This window comes from Aythya marila, assembly GCF_965140915.1.
Source record: "Aythya marila genome assembly, chromosome: 3".
In the NCBI taxonomy this organism is placed as follows: domain Eukaryota; kingdom Metazoa; phylum Chordata; class Aves; order Anseriformes; family Anatidae; genus Aythya; species Aythya marila.
Genome location: NC_139044.1, coordinates 38,776,070 through 38,798,081, shown reverse-complemented (window position 1 = coordinate 38,798,081; position 22,012 = coordinate 38,776,070). Strand labels below are relative to the sequence as shown.

General features: G+C 38.9%; 1 protein-coding gene across 2 annotated transcripts in view; it reads right to left on the bottom strand.

The window, feature by feature from the left end:
• The window catches only part of LRPPRC (leucine rich pentatricopeptide repeat containing), a 90,871-nt gene extending 71,737 nt beyond the window's left edge, over nt 1-19,134 (bottom strand). The window contains exons 1-11 of one of the 2 annotated variants that reach the window (XM_082757211.1): nt 19,002-19,134; nt 9,455-9,657; nt 5,582-5,704; nt 4,755-4,876; nt 4,619-4,677; nt 3,804-3,890; nt 3,273-3,399; nt 2,545-2,689; nt 1,552-1,694; nt 1,171-1,276; nt 982-1,089 (exon numbers count right to left, since the gene is read on the bottom strand). In XM_082757211.1, coding sequence (XP_082613337.1) covers nt 982-1,089; nt 1,171-1,276; nt 1,552-1,694; nt 2,545-2,689; nt 3,273-3,399; nt 3,804-3,890; nt 4,619-4,677; nt 4,755-4,876; nt 5,582-5,704; nt 9,455-9,657; nt 19,002-19,096 — 1,318 coding nt within the window. In that variant the 5' untranslated portion in view covers nt 19,097-19,134. Of the gene's footprint in view, nt 1-981; nt 1,090-1,170; nt 1,277-1,551; nt 1,695-2,544; nt 2,690-3,272; nt 3,400-3,803; nt 3,891-4,618; nt 4,678-4,754; nt 4,877-5,581; nt 5,705-9,454; nt 9,661-19,001 lie in introns of both variants that reach the window. The other variant, XM_082757210.1, reaches the window with a different exon arrangement.
• Nucleotides 19,135-22,012: the final 2,878 nt, after the last annotated feature.

The following is a 22,012-nucleotide window of genomic DNA, read 5'->3' as shown; positions in this document are numbered from 1 at the left end:
GATTTGAGACATTTTTATAGCCAGAAACAATTAGGGAATACTTGTTTCAGCATTTCTTCCAAACTGGAATGTGACTGTATATTTAAGATAAAATTGCGATATGAAGAGAGTGCTAAAAGCACTTTTTTTTTTGTTTGTGCATTTTGTTTGTCACCCAGTGTCACACTAACAACTCTGCATCTCATTCTAAAGCACATTATACTGTGAGATAAGATGAAAAAGACAGTTTTTTGTTTCCCCAAGGGGGAAGTACTTCTGTTAAAAGCATCTTTTTACAATACCATTCTTTCTGAATTACCAATAACGCAAACCAAAGAATTAGATACTGTACTCTAAAATTTAATATTTGTTCAATTCTTATTCATAGCCTGTAGACATCCCCATGTGTAACAGGGGAAAGCATGCTAAATGCTTGAACCTACTTAAGAATCCAAAAGATTGAGCATTTCTGTCCTTCAATCAGGATGCTGTCAGGTCAGGCTCGTACATTCAGTGACGTAAGTTCTCCTGCAGTTTTTATTATTGTAACTAAACTCACATTTGGCTTATCAGGTATATAATAAGATGGTTTAAAAAAAGAATTGGATTTGCAGTCCAGGAGAGCTATTATAACACCACCTTACTATTAAATGCTTCTCTCAGATTTCAGTTCCTTCAAGAGTAAGCTCTTCAAAGTAATGAGGAGTGAAAAGAACCACTGAAAGGCAGAAAGAATGTGAAGAGTTAAAAAGATAAACTCTTTTGCTCATCTTTCTATACAAAGGTAAGCCACCTAAATTTGTATCACAATTGAGAAAGAAAGGGGGGGGGTTAAAAAGCCTTTCTGAAGGAAAAAAAAAAAAGTTTGCAACAAAGACAGAAAAGCAGCAAGGTCTTCACTTATTTTCAAGAGCCTGGTGAATCTTGGAAGTGGTGTTTTAGTGAAGATTTGTTATCTTAGGTTTACAACAAAGCAAGAGGAGCACATATCATATTGCTAACCTTTAAGATTCTTCTCTTTCTGGAACCCAACCATCAGTGGCCAGAAATAGTGAGGTCTGAGCGGCACGCCTTCCTCTTTCATGGTCTTCATCACACCAATAGCCAGGGCTAAAAACATTCACAACATAATTAAACAGTGACCAAGTACTTTAAATAAGCATACGTAAAATAAATAAATAAGCAAAGTACCTGACTTGTTGGCCTCCAAAGCACAACGCAAGACAAATGTTAACGGTGCCGAGTGCATTTTTGTTTCTTTTAACTCACTACAAAATTGCTTCAGCTTGCTCAAAGGCTGCAAAGAATTTCAAGAATTAATGTATTTTTACATTTCTCTAATTGTTTACAATGTCAGATTCTTCTCATGTTTACGAAGTTGATATTACACATCCCAAACAGGCTTCCCTCATGAATTTCATTTTATTATGCAAATTGGCATGAAATACTAAAATCCTTTGATTCTGTAAGACCTATTAAAAAAAAATCTACGATTTTCCATTTCTATGGATTCATTAAATTAAATATATTATCACTAGTGCATTAGGAAAGAAGTATCACTGTACTGCATACCAGATCTCTATTTACACAGTGTTGTAAGAAGAAGCTACCCTGGTCCGCATTATCACGTGATAAATGATTGTAAGACTTCAAAATACGGAAACTTATATCTTCAAAGCCATGAGTTATCAGAGTCAAACAGAGGTTCATCGCATCTGGAGACAGAAAGACAGAGAACAACAACATTAGAATAGGGTATATAACTATTTTCATATTAAAATACACTAAAAGCAGTGAAAACTAGGAAAGTAAGTTTCGTGTATCACTGACATACCTTTTAACATGACTCACCAATCAAATCTGAAACGTCATCTTTCAGAATTATTTATATTGTCAACAAAATTCACTTACTGCACTAAAAAGACCATTCCTAAGATTAGCAAACCATCACCACTGTAGCATGATTGGATACCAGGTAAGAGAAAAAAAAATCTAGACGTGTCAAAAAAAATTAAAAAAAAAAAAAGGAAAAGGGATGAGTATAATTAACAGTTATCAATCAGACTACACATACTGGGATCTAAAAGTGACTTTAACTGTAGATAGAGAAAACTATAGTCAGTGTTTACTGTCTCCCTTTTTATGATATTCACAAAGAGCTGTCACAACAGGAGTTACAATAGTGTTGTTTGAAGAAAGGACTCCACAATTACTGCTCTCCTTAAGAGTCTCCTTAAAGTCTTAATGAATTTTAGTAGTTATAAAGATGATACATAGATTTTAGTATGTGAATTGCTTTGTATTTTACGTTTGGTTTATATTTTAGTTTGAAATATAATTGATTTATAAAATTGGTTTATAATTTACACTTCAGAAAGTACGATTAAGAACAGCATAAATTAATCTACAAACTAGTGCCAAAATAGTATTTTCATTCCATATTCAAGATACAAAATTACCTATTTTTGGATGCATTAGGTATTCTTGGGGGAAAAGAAAAAAAAAAAAAAGCTTTCCTTCACCATCCTGAGCAGCAAAGTATCATTGCAGTAACCAAGTACATACCTGGAATTAATTCCTTTTCAAATCTTATGCGTTCTTTAATATCTTCAATGTACTGAGGATATCCAGCCTTGGCAAGGCTAAAAATCACCTGCATCAAAATCCTATCCATAAGGTACCCTTCAGTCTTCTCAACCTCTTCTAGAGTCTGAAAACAGTAAGATATTTAACTTTAATAAACTCTATACTGACTTCAAACAGAATACATTAAAATAGTAAAATTTACAAAAGCTGGTGGTTGTGGTCCAAAACTTGAAATGATCAACTACACAAAGGGCTGTAAAGCAGCATTATCTTATTCAGACACTATGAATATGTAAGTTGCAGGTATGAACTCTCCTTCAAAAAAAATCACAGTTCTACTGGAAGGATTCTATGCTTTCAACGAGAGCAGGATAATCAAGGTTTACTTTTATATGTATCATATACAATCATTGCCCCTTGAAAAAAAAATGAATTATTAAATCACTCACTGGCAAACATTATTCACGAGATCTTCTCCTAGTGTCAAAAGCAAGCATCAATAAACAAGTATTTTTCATAAAGTATGAGACTGTTTTCAGTCAACTGGCTATTCAGATGCAAAAAAAAAAATAAATAAAATAATTTTTGCTATGAGGAAACAAGTTGAAAAAAATCAGTATGACTCCTCCTGTATAGATAAAAAGCATTTTGAAGTTAAATTGAACACAAGATCAAACAAATTGTATTTAAACTCAAACTCACAATACCTTCTTGATGCTATCAGCATCACCCTTTTCAGCATATACATTCAGCAGTGATAAATAGGTGTCTGGACCTGGCTCAACACCAGCCATCTTCATCACTGAAAGGATATTTTCTGCACTCTTGATATCTCTAAAAGAATTCGAAAGAAAGAGTATCAGTGGATTTAATCACAACTGTTTATTGTCACTTCCACCTTACTTCATTAAGGTTTTAAAGAATTGGAAACAAAGGCTGCAACAAGTACAGAGAAACCTATTTAACTAAGCAAACCCTAAAACATCAAAGCACAAATCATTACAGAAGTACAGTAATTTATCTTGAAATAAAATATTTTCAGAAATAAGAAAAATTGTTTCCTTTGCTACATAGCCTTGTTTGCTTCAAAAATGTGTAGAAAGAAAATCTTTTACATTATGCAAAACCATTATGCTATTTTGTGGCATGCAAATTTCCTGTACAATGTCACTTTACTTTATAGTAAAACATAAAAGTAAAAAGTAAATTATTATTTTTTAAAAAGGTATTAACATTACCCTGATCTTGCATGACCTTTGACAAGGCTACTGAATACTGCTTCAGTGATTGGGAGATCTTTGTTCTTCATAAATCCAAGTATCTTACTGAAACAAGAAAAAAAAAGACTTTTTTTTTTAATTTGAAAATAAACTACCGAGCTATAACTGTGCTGTTGGACAAGTACTGTATTAAAGAAAAACAAATACTGATGTCACTGAGCTATTTTATCTAGGCATGCTGCATAATGTGGTCTTTTTTCATATTAAAGATCTTTGTCATTTTGAAATATGCATAGGCAAAAGAATGGGGCTGAGATTTTTGTTTGTTTGTTTTTATTCTCCTTTTTCCTTATTATACATGTCCAGCAATCTCACTGTTGCAACTTAGCATTGCTAAAAATTAATGCAATTAATGTTAGATGGAATATCCAGTGAGCCCTGTGTAACAAAAAAAAAAAAATCATTACTATTTGCTCCTTAAGCCACTTCGTTCTCAAATGCCCTCGCAAGTAGCCATTTTCTTATACAGGCAGTAAGCCTTTATAACTTCATACTTGTTCCACACCTGCTCTAAAAATGTCAGAAGTTATTTTCTTAGCAGCTTCAATACAATTTGATCTGAACACACATTTATGGTTTATTTTCATTTTTGTGATGCAGGTTCCAGCTATCTCTAAAAAGTTGCTATTCAGTACTCAAATAAATTATAATGAATCCTCTTTGCTTTACTCAGTTTCTAAGAATTACCCTGAAATGAGTTATAACAATAATGGTGGTGAATATAATAAACAGATTTCTTAGAGATTTCTTTAAATGTGAGCGCAAAAGAATACCTCGCTCCTTCAATGTCACCCTCATTGCAATAAGCAGCAATCAACCTTTGGTATGTAACCTATAAAAAACAAAAAAGGGAAGTTAATGATTTCTATCCAATAAATATTAACCAAAATTACTATTAAAAATACCTACTCGATTGGGCTGCACATTAGCTTCCTCCATTCTGGCCAAGAACTCCGTTGGAGAAAATTTATGCTCATTCTGGAGGTAGACTTTAAGTAAAGCATTATAATGGCTTGTGTCATAGACGGCACCTAAGGAAATATTTCAACCGTTGTCACTGAATGTAGATGCTCTATATTTTACATGATTTTACAGCTTTCTTAGGTAATTAATTTCTTATCAATTTTATTCTGGATAAACTTTATTTATAATCAGTCTGTTTCCTTTTATCCACCATTACAGTAACAGGCATCTATTTAACAGCACACGTTTGTAAAAGGCTAAAACCTAAAAAGAGCACAGAAGCACTGCTGCTGGTGTGCACACTATTCTGCAGCCTTTATAGATGTATTCATTTTACACATTTAGTAATTTCACTATCAAGAATTGGTTAATCTATGCAACATGTATAGATAAATGCCTAACTTAAAAATAAAAACCATCTGATACAATAGCTGGTAGCACTAGGAATACTCAGCCTACCTATATCAACATAACATCTAAAAGAGATGTACAATACATTCTTACAACGATCAAAATCAACTGAAAGTCTGATTTAAGCATCAGAAAAAGCAATCTTTAGATTTATTATAAACACCCCTAGATGTCAGTATAACTCCCAGAATAGGAAATAACTCTCACCTGAATAAGAAAACCTAGCATTTATTTACTACTGAGGTTTTGCCATTATAATGTAACATTGAAACACTATTAAGATGCATTCCATCTTCTATTACAAAGTAAACAACTAAAGCACACTGCTATTCCAGCAGCATGGACTGACAAAATTAACCTACCCATTTCTTTCATCTTGTCCCATATCGTATGGGCTAGTTCTGTTCTTTCAGATGACAATACCTCTGGTAACAGAGCACCACAACTTCGCAACAAAAGCAAGATCTGATTACTCCCTGGACACCCTGCAGTAAAAAATAACATTATTAATAGGTCTAACTCAAGTAAAGTAGAAGTAGTCACTCAAACACACACACAGCAGCAACAATGCCACAAGTCTGTCAGATGTAAGAACCACGGGGAACTATATATTTCAATAAGTGTATTTTTTTTTTCTCTAACTTTTACTCTTTTGGGATTCATTTGAAAGATAACATTGAAGGAACTTTTAAGTTTATCTATAGAATATTACTGTCTAAATTTAGGACTTACAGGTTCTGATGCCAACTTGTCCAAGTAATTATATATATTTATGCAGTGCTGGGCACCCATCCTTCCAAATAGTGTTACAAAAATTATTTATTTTTTTCATCTATTTATAGCTCTTGAATAAGTTGGTTTCAATCTTGCAGTAGAGAAGAGTTCACACTCCTTAAGAATTGCAATGCATCTCTCTTCAAATGAAATAAACATTGAATGAACCCATACGCAAGTCACACCTTACCTACCAAGTTCTACAAGTGCGTGTGTCACGTCAGGACTTAACAGAAACAAGCATGGACAAGATGACAAGACACTATTGTAACTCACCCACCTGACAGAGGCTGTTTTTACTTTTTAGTGGCATCAATGAAGATCAATAAACAAGCTTTCAAATTGCCCAGAAAGGGAAAACCTTTATATCCCTACTCATTTTGCCTTTTTATTCAGGTTCTTCTCTTGTTGCTATGCTAGTGCTGTTAACCTCCAAATTTTATTCATAAAGCTTAAGGCTGAAAAGAGATGTTGCTGGCAAGCAGTATGAATGGTATCTCAGAATCCTATCTCCAGCGCCAACATTAGACCATCATTAGGAATGGAAGTGAAAAACAGAAAGAGAAAAAAACCCTCCTATGTAAATGATACAATTTTCAAGATTGAACTTTTCTACTGTACAGGATACCCAAATGATTAAAAAATGACACTACTATATGCTTCAGAAGGTTCATGATAAAACGTCTCAATTAGTACAATACTGAGTTCTGCTGAGCAGAAAAAACACAAAACCCTGAACTCAGGTGGTCAGGTAGTTTGTATTTCCCACTAATTAAAAGGGATGCAACTTTTTTGGCAAATCTCTAAAATTGCAAAACACTTTGTATCAATTCCATACTATTTCAAAACAGGTTTTCTGAGACAGGTTTTGAAAATAGGTTCTGAAACAGGTTTTCATTTTCATTTCTGTCCATGCTCAACATAAAGTGAATGAGTTAATTTATATCAAGAAAATGAAGAAAACTAGAAATATCTACACCGTCCAACTTCTGTACACAACCCTAGAGATGTCAAAAACTGAAGTATGGACTCAGCTGACTGCCTTGGACTTCACTACTACTCCTGAGGCAAAACTAGGTAGAACTGCAGATTATCAGATTATCCAGTATATTGGAGACGAGATTTTTTCAATCACTTCTTTATAAGGGAACACAGACATTTATAATCAAAAGGAGGGTTCCTGTAGAAAGCAGAATACTTAAAAAAAAAAAAAAAAACACAAAACACAGATGTTTGCATACAAGTTAAATGTTAAAAAAAAAAAAGTTATTTAAGGTTTCCTATCCCAAACAGAAACACACATGAAGACTTGCATGACTCAGACTTCCAAAATCACCTCAAGTCTGCAGCATCACAAGTGCTCTGTAAGTGACTTCCAAGTCTTCATGCCAACACTTTGAAGTTGTGTACAGCCCAGCATAGAGACAGGAACTGTAGTCACTAAAGTTATCTCCAGCTGCTGCTTATTATTCTAAGTAGATTTTATATGTTACAGGTATATTTTGTTGTTATTATTACAATTATACAGAGCTATAAGAACAGCTACACAACTATAAAATAATGGTAAAATACAAAAAAAAAATCAAGAACAGAAATGTATAAGGCAGTCTAGAATTAGATCTTCTGATACACAAAAGGACCAACAAATGTGGGATATCACATCATTATTGTAAAGTGGGTTTCACTACAAAAATCTATAGCAAAAAATGTTATTTTTTGTAAAAAAATGTTATTTTTTGCTATATCAGAGTAAGCTCATCTGGAAAGAAACACACAGGAGTGGGGGAAAAATAAATAATGAGAAATGATAAATAAGATAAAATAGTGAGAGAGGGCAGGTACAAGTTGCAAATGATGATTTGAGCTTGTGAAAACATCATGGAGTGACGGGAAACGAAACATACTTCGTTAACTTCTAAATCTCTGCATACAATCAAGTTAGTGTGGAAAAAATGCCAATATCTCCAGTTTCATGATGCCAGTGTTTTACACATACTTTATACTAGTGGCTTAGTACTTCAAAGTCAAAAGAAACTGGAAAAAAAATCAGCAGTATGAGTACAGAAATGAGCAAGACGAGATCCGCATCAAACACATTGGTGCATTTTTTGTGTTATGATTATAAATGGAAGAACATTAAAACACACATAGTTTTAAAAAATAAACAAGACTCCACACTTTGGTAAGTTTGCTTTTATTAAAAAAAAAAAAAGCAAAAATAAGTTTTATTAAAAAAATTATTTGCTGTTTAAAAAAATAAAATAAGGTCTGCTTTTCAAATTAAGATTTGTCATTTATTTTAATGGAAACCTTTTGAAGCTTGTTGTTTTCATGAATTCCAAAGCCCACACAAACAAAAAATACTTAAATAACTAAAGGAAACCACTATGAGCGATTAAACTCTTTACTAACATGCTTCCTAAAAAAACTAACTGATCAAAAATCATTAAAACTGTGGCTGCAGATAAGCTTGGAAGCATAAAATCCTTGCCTATCCACATTTGCAATTAATAAATTTATACCTAAAAACGAAAAAACAGTCAGAAAGGATATCACAAGCAGAAAGACAAAACTACAAATGTTCAACAAAAAGAGAGAATGAATTGAAAGCTCATCTTTTAACCAGTGAGCTTCAAAACTTTAGGACCACTATCCAAATATATAAATAAGCCAGTAACTTCCAGGATAGACAGCAAAGTTTAAAATTAAAACAAAACAATACACATCATTGTTCAGTGTACTCGAAGTTCTCAACTCAATTCAACACCTCAATTCATAAAATATCTCCGCTGACTCAACCTAACAGGTACCAAATCTCAACTGTGCTACCTGATTTGCAAAAGATTAATATAGTCTGGCTATTTTTAGACAAAGGAATATTGAATCTGTCAGAACAAATAATGCCTCGATTGTTTATTTTTGTTTTATTGAAAAAATAAATAAATAAAGCTTTGTTAATCTGAATATCCACAGCTACCTGATAATGGAGAAACCTGGGGACAGATTTCCACATTGCCCTGTATAGTTCCATTTTAAAACAAATGACCTCTCAAGGACACCATGGCTTCCGACAGACAAAATGTACTGTATAAAGTAGACAGATACAATCCCTGTTAAGAGTTCAGAACACTGTTATATGAGAAAAGTTTAACAGAAAAAAAAAAAAAAAAAAAGATAAACTGTAATAACCAGGGCAACATAGTAAGATTTATTTCTTAGAAGTACACTCAATTTTTACAAGTTGTATAAACTCCAAAGACAAAAAACCCTTGAAAAGAAAATGTGTGCATTTAAAGCAGAATAGTATCCATACAGCATCTAAAGTTTGTTCATCAATACATGCGGAAGGTTAAACAACATCCAAAAGACAAAATACAATCATAACTCCTTCAGAAGTTTCCTTGTTTTGATGAACTGTTTTATCACAGCTTTAGCTTTAACTTGAATTGGAAGCAGCTTACCTTCTCTGCATATTTCCTGGAAGACTTTTAGTAGAAGGGTTTTCGGGATGCGGCCAGTTTTTCTGACAGAGTTATCCAGTCTATTTAATGCCCAGTCAAACTGCCATGCCCTTCTGTTCAGACCTTCTGACACTGGTTCTTCTGTAACGCTTCCCTGCTGTTGAGGTGCAACTGTAAGGAACCTTGGTTGGTAAACTACATTTCTGCTTAAATAAAAAGAAGAAAAAAGGAGAATAGAGATTACACTCCTGAGAGTCATCTTGCAACTACACAAGTCATACTTAATGTCAGGAAGGTAATGCTCTTTACTTCTTGCTGATGATCAGTTTCTCAAAAACATTCTGTATTAATGTAAACAAACAAATGCAGGTGACTGATTTCACTGCACACAGTAAGCCTTTCTACTACAAACTATAGAGTCACATTTATTTTCTCGAAGTGACAATTGTTCGTCTGAGATTTTCAGTTAGATCCAATTCGTGGTAAGTGGTTTGAGTACTATTCCTACATAAATAATTTTTTTAAAATCATCTCTGTGCTCTGTAAGTCTATAGTCCCATTATGGGATCTCACAACAGCTCTCACATGCTTTTGAAAACCTGTTCCAAAAACAGTCACAGACAACTCTTCCAAAACACACCAAATGAAGGCAGCTAATCGTATCTTTCTTTTCAATTAGAATACACCAGAACTAATTCAGAGGCCAGTGTTGTAGACAAAAAAGCTTATCTAACAGCTTAAAGCAAAATGAGATCATTCTCCATTCTGAAGGATTTCTATTAGCAAATATGACGCTGTTGTCATCTTGCAACATAAACCAAACATAACTGGATTTGTTTCAGCATTTATTTTCTCAAAATAAAGTGCAACTGCAAGAAATATCAACAAGAAGTATTCTTATTTCAAGCAAAACACTAAGAGCCCACCACTTAATTAGCTATTTAAAAAAATAACAAGTTGATGTGCATAACTACATGGGCAAGCTTAAGGCCCCAGCGCAGGCACCCCAGTGCAGAGAAGAGGCCCGCAGACAGGCCGCTGTTGGCTGCAAGCCACTAAATGGCCAAAAAAGGGCTAAATGGCCAGAAAGGCCCGAGCAGGGGGCAGGTAAGGGTGTGGTGGAGAACCTGATGGGTGGCTGGATTGCATCTCGTGAGCAGGACGCAGCCCAAGGGATGCCCTTTCCCCGGCCCTTGGAAATCCTGGTTTGCTAACCGGGCAGGCCCCAAGGTAAGTTCAAGTTGAACTCCTCAAACACAGCCAGCCTGTAGCCAATTCTCTTTCCTAAGAGAGCTGTGAGAACAGTGAGGTAGAAAATGTGTTTGATTTATGAAGGCATTCAAAGGAGTCCTTCAGTAACAAGGACCAGCACTACTGCTCAGATTTAGCTTTTGCAAGCAGACAGATTTTACTGAGAGCATCCTCCTGAATAACTTGCAGCGGCCAGCATACCTGTGTAGCATTTCAACAGAGAAAGGTGAAGGAAGAAAAAGGGGAAAAGAAAAAATAATTTAAAAGAAAAGATTGCCAAAAAGCAGAGTTCTCTTTCAGTCTCAATTCTACATCCACAATGCAAAGCCTCACCCTTTCCTTCGGGTCAGCCCTCACATTCCTCAGCAAACTCTTTGATCAGATTCACCTGGCCAAGCTGGCACAACACTGGCTCAGACACACACACAGCTCCCGCAAGTGGAAAAACAGCACGTCATGTCCAAAACCCACCACAGTGAACCACAAAAAAAGAAACTGACTAGGAATATGTGGTAAAAATCAGAGGAAGCAGGAAGAAAAAGAGGGAAGTGAAACACGGCTTTCCGTAGTGAATGAATTGTCAGCTTAGCAAAACTTACTCTAACAATGCCATCTCTCACTAAAAATCTCCATCTCCAAAGGCGTCCTTTTCCCTGCTTCCTTCCTTTTCCTCCTACTTCATCGTATAACCAGACACAATGTACTTTCCCTCAACCAGAAATCATTAGGCTAGCTGGATTAAAATCCAGTAGTACAAGGTAAGACTAACAGCAAAATATGAAAACTTCCACCCCCTCAGGTGTAATAATCAAATGAGATGGCTCTGACATGTATTCCTTAATGACACATAAATAACACTACAGAACTATAAGCTATCCACTGGATAACTGTAAGAATGAAACTAATGATCATCAATTCTTTATTTATTCATAAAGATATAAAGAAAATTGTATCATCTGCTATTATACAGCCATTAAAAGAGCTATATGAAATCGTTTCAGAGTACTTCAAGTCAGGTTAGGAAAAACACCTTGAATGCAAGCAGCAGCACAGGGCTCACTGTCTCTGTAATACAGAAATTTACACTTTGAATCCCATTAGCAATCAAAGTACAAGCAAGAAAAAAAAACGTTTTTCAGAGTACAATTGAAATATCTGTTTTTTCTGTTCATTTCTCATGACTGAAGACATTTCAAGGCACAGCAACATGGGAGTCCAAGTCCAAGTTTTTGACACACAGGGGAGAAGAGTACTGCAGTATAAAACAAGCTGAGGAACTCTTCAGCCTTCACTGGCATCCACCTAAAGCATTGTTATCATTCTCAAGTATAACACATAGCATAAGACTTGAGTGCTTCTTATCACCTGTAGGCTTTCAGCATTTGTGTAAAGCATAGTATGGCTTAAGAAACCATATAATGCTAGGGTGCTTACATCCATAGTAAGAATTTGTTAACAACTCCTGTGGATTCACAAGCAGGATGAAGCTGAAAGAATCCACAGCCTTGAATTTGGTTCTTATCACTACAAGTCATCTAAGAACACAAAACTCAGGAGAAAATTACAAAAAAAAAAAAAAAAAAAAAAAAAAACACATTAAGAGTTCCCTATTCTACAAATTGAGCACCGAAGAAAGCTTCCAAAAATGCAAACTTTGACCAACTAAGGGAACCAGTATCAGGTTTGATTTGAGACAAGTACGTGAAGGATGAAAGAACACAGGGGAACTCATATTAATGAAGCAGTTATCTATGTGTCAGGAATCTCTAGCAACCTTGTGCAATTTCTCCGTAACTTTTATAAGCAGAGAAACACATGACTACGAGAATTAAAAGAAAACAACAACAAAAAAATGATAATAAACAAAAAAAGCCAGACTAGACATCTCAGTGTGGAAGTCACATAAAAAGGCAGCAAGAAAGGCTTCTAAATAGATGAGCAACTATTTTAGAAAATGTAGATACATCTTAAAATAGAAAAAAAAATGACATCATACTCTGCTTAGCTTTCAAAAAATGTTAATTAAAACCATATGACATAATTTTTTAACCATTTCACCATAACTAAGTACATTTTAACAAGGAGATGAGAACGTGACAACAGAAGAATGGACTAAGTAATTTTTAGAAGCATTAACTATTCTGAAGATATTAATGGACCTCACTCAACTAATCTCCAGTCCTTGACCCATGCCCATTCAAAAGTTACATTAACAATTTGGATGGCAGAGGAGATAGGAAAATTGTAGAACTTGTAGATGAGAGCACACCAGTAATGGCGGCAAACTCTTAGACAGAAAATTTCAGACGTCAAAGTCATCCTGATTACTTGATGAAATGGTCTGAAATCAACAGAGGAAATTCAATGAAAAATAACGTTGTACAATTTGGACAAAAAAAAAGGCAGAAACATTACATGGCATACAATTAGGTAGACAACAGAATTCCTAACAGAAGCAACCCTGATAAGACACGGGGAAATAACTCTGCTTGTCATGGTATGGTTACTCACAGGAAGCCTGGTTTGAACATCTCTACGCAAGGATGGACACAACTATACATAATCCATTAGGCATCATATTAATAATATTAACTGTTAGGAAATATTAGAACAGGATACTTTGACAAACAAACTCTCATCTGGAAGCTTGTGAAAAAGATGAGGGGGATAAAATCTATCATGTATGACATTGACATTCCTGTTCCTGCCTCAGTGCTAGATGTTAGATTACATAATCTTAAGGTATAGCCGTATTTTTTCTATTACTTTAATTGACTGTGTTCAGAACTAAATGTTATGCTACCCAACAAAATGCATGACAGCACTCCAAGGGCTGAAATAGGTGTAAGTATTTCAGCAGTTGCCTTTAAACAGCCTTTTAAGATCCTTTCCATGTGAAACATTTCACTTGCAAACATACAGAGCTACATGACAAATTTCAGATCTGTTTCGATTAGCATTCTTCCTCAAATGTTTACTTTCTCTTCAGCATGCTTCAGAATTGTGTTTCTTTGTACCTACAAAGAGAAGCTCTAAAGAATAGATTAAACTCTATGAGGTGAATTCTCTCCTACTGCCACTACTGCAAGACTACAAGTAGCCTTCCCATGTTGGAGCCTCTACATAATTGTACCTTTATATCATTATCAGCTTTGTTTCTACAATTATGAGGACTAAATACATAAACCTTTCCTGTGTGGGCAAGATCAACCAATTATACGCCCATAAACCCAACATACAACTTTCACTTTTCAACAGTAACTTTTCCCTTCCACTGTGGCTTATAGTTTTTTGGAAAAAAGTTGTAGCTAAACTAGTGAATAACTCATGCAGAGATGAAGTAGCCATTGGGAATTTATATTTAATTAGTAATATTTAATTTAATTTAATTTTATTTTATTTTATTTTATTTTTTTTTATGTTTGCAAGGGTTTAGTGAGAATCCCAGCACTGCACTGATGTACTTGTATTCCGTATTTCTGGAGCAGTCTAAACATAGTGCGTTTGATTCTCTGAAGCAACGGAGATCTTAAACAGCAGCCTGAGTAAAAAGCATCCTGTCTTTCCCAAAACTCAATAATAATAAATAAAAGTGGTGGTTCCAGTGGTCTGCCTGGCAACAGAAGAAAGTTTACTTTCTGTAAAGCCTGGATTCCAAAAATTCAAAAAAGGATTGCACAGCCACCATAGGGGATCGTGCTGGGGTCTCACTCAGTACATATACTCTTGACTCTATTAAATTTAATCAATGACTGGAATGTTTTTACATACAGTGATGAATTTTAACCCTTTTAGGTTTTCCGTTATTTTACTTTGAGCATGGCTTGTATTCTGAAAACTAGTTCCTATACTTTTAACTTCTTTAATTTATAAAGAACTTGAATATTCAGTATTTTTATGTGGCATAGCAAATACTTAGTTGCAGCTCTAATAGAGAGAGGCAAATATCCATATGGTGGCTGTGCAATCCTTTTTTGAATTTTTTTTTTAAGTTCAGTGCTTCCTCTGACTCAGCTATGGTCACATACAAGGCCAGTGTTTAGGCCACTGCACTCTTGTTTCAGGGCCACACAGCAGGATCCTGTGGAAAGAGAGAAGATTTTATGTTTTTTCATGTAGACTGAGAAATGACACGGTTCCTGGAAAGTATCTAAGAACTCTGCATAACTAATTCACAAGTTAAAATTGTAACATGCAGCAAACCATGAGTCATTTGGGTTTTTAAACTGCAGCTTATCCAAAACTCAAATCAAGTCCCCCGGATCTAAACCAGGATTCTTTAAAAAGGTGTTCTCCTTCCCATCTCGCCAGCACGCCCCAGTCCCGTACAAGCTCACTGCAACGTATCAACAACCAACAGGCCTGGCAAGGACAACTTCAACAGCAGTGCCTGTGGTACTCTTAGCAACTTTACCAGCAACAACAACAAAGAAAAAGCAGGAGTTTTTACTCCAGAACAGTTTGCTTTTCAGGGAAATTAGCAAGCAGAACGGTTTGCTCTGTTCCACAGAGTCATGGAAACTGCCATCTGACCTGAAAGATGAGAATTTTAAACTAAAGAAGTGACAGCAAGGCCAAAGACACGAAGTAAGACACTTGCATATAGATTTTTTTCTCAGCAGTACTATTATGATCCATACCTCAGGAGCCTAACTGTCCTCACTTTAGGGGGTCCAATCTCAGGAGGAATACCCTAGCAGTAACACCTCAAAGTGCAGTGCAGCAACACACCTGGACTGATCTAACACAGTCACCAGCAGCACCAGTTCCAGTCCCTCTTTTCCCTTGGCCCACAGTTCCACCCTTTTGGGGCTCATAAGATCCTTAACTGATCCAGTGCAGCCCAAAAACTCTTTTCCTTGCACCCCAGCAAATGCAATCACCCCATGACAGGTCCAAGGAGCACCCTGTTCCAGAGCAAGGACAAGTTGGCTGGCAAGGGGGAGGTGGCAGCCTGGGAAGGATGGAGCTGGTACACTTCCCCCAACACTTAGTCTCCTGTAGCAGCAAGCTGTATCATTGAATCATGGCAATCACCTGGAGCACGTAAAATAAACTCCCCAAAACATAAACTTAACTCAAAATCCTCTGAACACTCATCAGATGAATTGTTTGTTGCAGCGTTCTTAACTGCTGCACATCGGGCTGCACTTTTAACATTTCTTCCCATCGTGAAACTTCCACGAACAAAGTTCCAGAAAAGGATTTCTTCTGGAAATAATGTTTACTACAGTTTACTGTCATAGATCTGAAGTATGCTGCATTGGTTTGTCACAGCTCATTCATCTCATAGTCTCATAATGTGACAACGATGTTGCACGGCTCAGTGTATCTCACACTTAATACTACAGGCAGACAAGTGAAACAGTGCGTTTCCTTTAGATTTTATCTGAGGCTTTTGCTCCTCAACCACTCAATGCAACTGGATATCCATCTACTGTCAGTTCAGGTTAAATCGACACAAAATTAGATGGGAAATACTCCCAGAGTTTATTCCCTTGGCTCAGCTGTAGCGTGGCAGCACGCAGCAGAGCACCAGGAGCCATCAGTCACTGCAGGAGGACCACCTGAAAGCAGCACATCCATTCCGTCCAAATGCAATCCCAGCTGGCTCTGTCGGAGAAGCAAAATGCACAGACAATGCCAGAAAAACCATCTTTCAGAGATACATTTAGCACTGCATTCTGACTGTACACCCAGTATCGCTTCCATTCCCCTGATCTGTCCCTTAATTCAAATTCTCATGCAGAGGACCAAAGTGCAATCCCGTAGTCAAGGTGTACAGTCCTATTTCTTCTTTTTCTTCCATGTACAGATTCTTACAGCCAGCAAGAAATGGTATAGATAGGGTCACAGAAGGACACCACCTTGGTATATCCAAGGCCCTACGCAAAGTATTAAAACTGAGAAAAGAGTATGGTCAACTGCTAACTTAATGTAATGTCGTGAGAAACACCAGCAATCTGACTGCAGGTTATGAAGTCTCAATAACAGACCCTGCTAACTACACAACTAGCCCTCTGACATCCTGCATAGCTGCTTACTTACAGCAGATACCCTCGCCATGCTTCTGAGAAACTTCAGTTGACTGTCAGCCCTGTGCACATGGCTAACAGAATTAGATCTTTTTTTTTCTTTTACTGCAGGTCTGCTATTGACAAAAATTCGCCTGCTGCTTATCCAGCAAACAGGACAGAAGTTATTTGCCATTACCCGTTCTATGGAGCATCTACATTTACGTCTGACTGAACTGTTTAAACTTACAGAGAGAGCTAACAGCACGTCACTTGAGAGTTCTGCTGTGGCTGAGCATCTATCTGCGCCTCTCCACTATGGCTCCAAGCTCATACCAGGCATCCCTGCCAGGCTTACATGGGTGCATTCTACCTAGCAACGTACAGATGGTACTTTTGGTACTCTGTATGTTATTTTCTTTGCCAGTAAAGACTGCCGGACTTTGTACTTTGGCTATTGTACTCTCAGGACAATGCGTCTAGGCCATTTACAGTCCATTTCTGACAGCCACCAAAGGTCACCCTGCAGCTTCCTTTCCCTCTTCAGTAAAGCAGGAACTGCTTCCTGGAACAGAGGGCATCAGAAGAGAACAACTAAAATTTATCTTCCTCACTCTACTATAGACGCAGATGCACTTCAAAGTCCTGACATGGAATTTGAAGCCTTACTTACATTACAAGCTGCCTCTCTCTCCAGTGCCTGTCACCCTGGCTCTGAGCAGATAAGCAAAGTGCCCTGGGGGTCTCTGAGAATTGTACGGGCACAACCCAGAGTCCAGCCACCACTCCTGTACTCTGTGGGCTGCGGGTGGTAGTTCGGACTGCCGTGGAAAATCCAAGAGCAGTTTGATGTTTTAATTAAAACCCTTGCCTGAATGGGAGTAGCTGCTGTTTCACATCTTCAAAGCAATAAATGGACCTGCAACTTTTCTGTAATCACGTCTGTAATCAAAGTCCTGAAATTGCATCTGAACTGACTTCACTGTGTTCAGTGCTAAAGCAACTGAACCAAGAACAGGTAAACGTGCAGAGCCCATCATATACCCAGTTCTCGTGGCAAATGCTGAGTTATTCCTTGTTATTTATTCACTCTTACGCCAGTTCCCCTTACTCCCGCTATAACAGCTATAGCTTCATCGGTGTTCTCTGTAATTTACTGTAATGGGCTGCATTTCACTTTTAATTGAGTCCTCAGCAGCAAGCAGAGAAGTCTAAATGTGGTCCATATGCCCAAGTCACTCTAGTTCTTCAAAAGGCATCCGATTCCAGAAGTTAAGGCTTAGGTAGAAAAACACAACAATGAACAGTTACTTACACTATAAAACAAACCAAAATTATACGCTTGTACGTGTAATTTCCGCTCAGATGCGTTACCTCTTTGCACTTCGGTGTTTGAGCATCACCTGTACATCACGATATCTAAACCCACACCTTAAAGCGATAGTAAGACAAAGATTTTGTGTAAAAATATCATCTCTGGAATGAAATCACCGGACAGAAAGAATGCAAAATGGTAGGTCTGTTCCCCAGTCTTACTGCAATAAAATTCACAGCTTAGACTGAAACATAAATAAACATCACAGCTGTTTTGTGTGAACATGTTCTCTACCTAGCACATTTCCTTTGTACTTAATAAAATCTAACAAAGAATTTAAAGGTGTTTCCGCAAGATCCCTAAACCATCCCACAGGTGACCCCATTCATTCTTAGGGATAGAGAGGAGCATCGTTTGGAGCAAGCCTAAGGTAGCATTTGTGACAACGCCTGGCTGTTAGACCCAAAATCTCACTGTACAAAGTGCGCTTCAAGTTCCTTACAGAACCCCAGCAAGTCCTAAAAGCAAGTCCTTTCAGACCTGCACCAAGGGACGTACGAAGCCCTGTGAGCACTGCACCCTGCAACGAGCTGTTTCAGGAAGCTAGCTTCCAGCTGGTGAGCACAAAGACCAGCTGAATGACACCCAATGACACCCCCTAGGGAGTTTTATTCCCGATTCGCCACTCACGAGCCCTGCGGTCCTGCTGCGTCCCCCCCTGCAGGCCTGCCCCAGGCTTCCCACGGCCTGCAGCGCTGCGGGAGCGACTGCGGTTTAACCCCCGGAAAGAAAGCGAACTACACGCTCCCACTCGGCACGGGGACGAGCCCTGCCAGGCTCCCAGACCGCCTGAAGGCGCTGCCGAGGCCGCCCCCCCCTGCCCCACACACCCGAGGCCGCCTCAGGCCCCGCGCCCCCCGCGCCCGGGCCGCGCTCGTGCCGGTTCCCCCCCCCCCCGGGGCCTCACCTGAGGGCGGGGCCGGGCGCGCGCGGGGGCAGCAGGGGCCGGAGGCGCGCGCACAGCGTCCGCAGGCGCCCGGCGGAGCTGAGCAGCGCGGCCATGGCCCCGCCGCGCGCCGGAGGAGCACGTGAGCTGCGGGGACGGCCGCTGCGCATGCGCGCCGCCGGGCAGCCGGCGCTCCGGACCTGCGTGCCGGGGGCGGGGGGAGAAACCATTTCCTCGCGCAGGGGGGAGGCGCGGGCAGCGCTGGCGGAGGAGCCCTGGCGAAGCGCGGCCACGCCTTCCGCTCCCCCCCCTGGCTACGGCGCTGGTGGGAGGGAGCCGCCCGCCTCGCCAGGCAGGAGGAAGTCACGTGGGGGGGTGGGGGGGAGCGCGGAGCCCGGGGGTCACCTCTCGCACGTGCGCGCGCCTGGGGGAGGGCTGTTGGCAGCCGTTAGCGGGCGCGCGCACGCCGGTTAGGCGGGAGGGCTGAGGCGGGGAGCGCGGCCCCGCGCCGGGCGCTGCCTCCGTGAGAGTGAGGGGGGAGCCCCTGAAGTGTCGCCCGCCGCTTCCCTCAGGGGAAAAGGGGGCTGAGGGGCTGGGGGAAGGATCTGCATTAAAGTTTTTTTTTTAATTGTAGTTCTCTGCCTGAGCCTGTTGACTTCAAGCAGGTGCCATCTGCATTGATACTTTGGCACGCGCATTAGAGCTGGTTCCTAAAACAATTACAAAACAGTGCACTAGGTGGATGTTCACAAATTAAGTGCGTCTTTTCACACACACACACATAAAAAAAGAAAAAAACAAAACAAAAAAAAAAAAAACACCTTTTTGCCACAGATCGTAAATATGCCAGGAGCAGAACTGGCATCAGAACGTTGATCTTTATAAAGTCAACTACAACCTGTGTAATTAATCATCTGTTTTCTGTTACACTTGCTAAGAGGTGTAAAAGTCTCACCAAGAGGCAAAGGGCCCAGTTGTTTCAAGTTACAAAAACCCACTTCTGCTATTTATAAGTAAGCCCTGGATTGTCAGCACTTCTCACAGTCAAGCTTTAAGGCATGAATTAAAGCTAGTAAGATGGTACTTGTGATATTAGAAATTACCATGTCTGCTGCTGTATCTGTTATTTCACAGAAGGCAGAGTTCCGTCTTAATAAGGAAGAAATGGAGGAATCTTTTAACCCAAGTACCAACCTAGTAGCATATGTACATGGTAATCCTTAGGTTGTCTTCTGGATGTGCTCATCAAACTTGATTGTGGATTAAAGAATAGAGCCCCATTGTGTTGGGAGCTTGCTGTAAGGACTGTACAAGGATGTCAGAGGTGTTTCCAAGAAGGACAGGAAAAGATGGAGCAAGTGAATAGAAGAGTAAAGGCAAACAATCACAGAATCACAGAATTGTCTGGGTTGGAAGAGACCTCAAGATCATTGAGTTCAACCTTGAATGAGAAGACCTTGATCAGCATAATAAATAGATTCTTGTTGCAGAGATTTCACTGCTACTGAATCAATAAAGAACAATTTTAAGAAAGGTTTGGAAGGAGAACAAGGGGGCAGACTCTGACAAGGATTCCCTCCAGAGGACAACATGTAAAGGTGTTTGTTTGAAAATCCAGTAAGTGGGTAACAGGATCCGAAGTGACAGGCTGCTCTGAGAGTCTTTTCACTGCCAAGTGAGAGGTCGTAGATGTGACCCCACTGCAGAAGGTGGGACAGCTGCTTGGTGTGAAAAGGAAAGGAGGTCCTGAGGAATTAATTGAAAATGTGGTGTACCTTGGTTAGTCAAAGACTTAATTGAAGTGGAATTTTCAAAGCATGTTATTTACAATAACATGCAGTAGTTAGAGCTCCTTTCACTCACTCCTCATACTTTGAAATAGAAGTCCATATGTACAAAACAGCTTTAAACAGTGGCTTATTCCACAGGTGGCTTTAGAAAAATCTAAAAAAGACAAAGTTAAAAATATACTATAAATGCATCCCTGGAATCTGAGCACTAAAAACTCTTGGAGTGAATGGCTCAGGCTTTGTCAAAATGCCTTTGAAATGGTGGAAGAAACATAAGAGGACATCCAGCAGCTCTAATGTGTTTGCATAACTGTAACATAAAGTGAAGAGAATCAGCATTGGCCTAGGACTGTTCACTGCCTTTAGGCAGTTGGGATGTGACTGCTGCGTGTCAGAGGGTAAAAGGATATCAAGGACCATGGCTGAAAGCATTTATCACATATTAAGAGGGTTCTGAGATGTTGACCTCTGAAAAAAATGAAACACGGTCTCCATTTGCAAGCTGTGTGATGGGGCCCAGGTTATTTCCACATTTCCCTCCAGGACTTGGAGGTGTCCTCCACCAGTCTGAGCTGTCTGGCAGAATAGTTGAATTCCCATGGAACAACTGGGTTCACATGGGCACAAAACGTGGCGGTGTCAGCAGTGGGGAACGTCCTGATACTTTTGCCTGTTCTCTCTCGCCCCCTAACCTTACGGGGCCAGCATCCAGAGGCAGCTCTGTGTGGGCAACACCAGCGCAGCGAGGTAGGAGCAGCCGTCCTCCCACCACGGTCACAGCTCAGTGTGGTGCGTGGCCTCTGCTGTGCACTGGGGAGAGGCAGCAGAGTTTCCAACACACCTGTGATGGCTTCGTTCATCGTGGGAAATGGGCTAGCAGTAAAGTTTGCCGTGGAGGGAGTAATTTGGGATTTACCCGAGTGTTTGAGGGAAGGTAGGTCACAGAATCGAGGAGATGATGAGATACATTTATGTTTGTATTGTTAGGGTCAATATAGGTTTTATTTCTGATGTCTGAGTAAGGATAACCTTAGATTTTAGACAACACATGGAAATCCTGGCTTGAAGAACATGCAGTCTTAATACATATTGAGGGAATATGATGAAGAAATCAAAAAGTGACCTTTCTTATATATCTTATTCTCCAAAACTGACCAAATGTGTTGATTTAAGCTTCCTGCCTCATCTCACTCATGTAATTCAGGCTGAAGCAATAGGGCCTCTGAAAGAGATTGTTTTTAA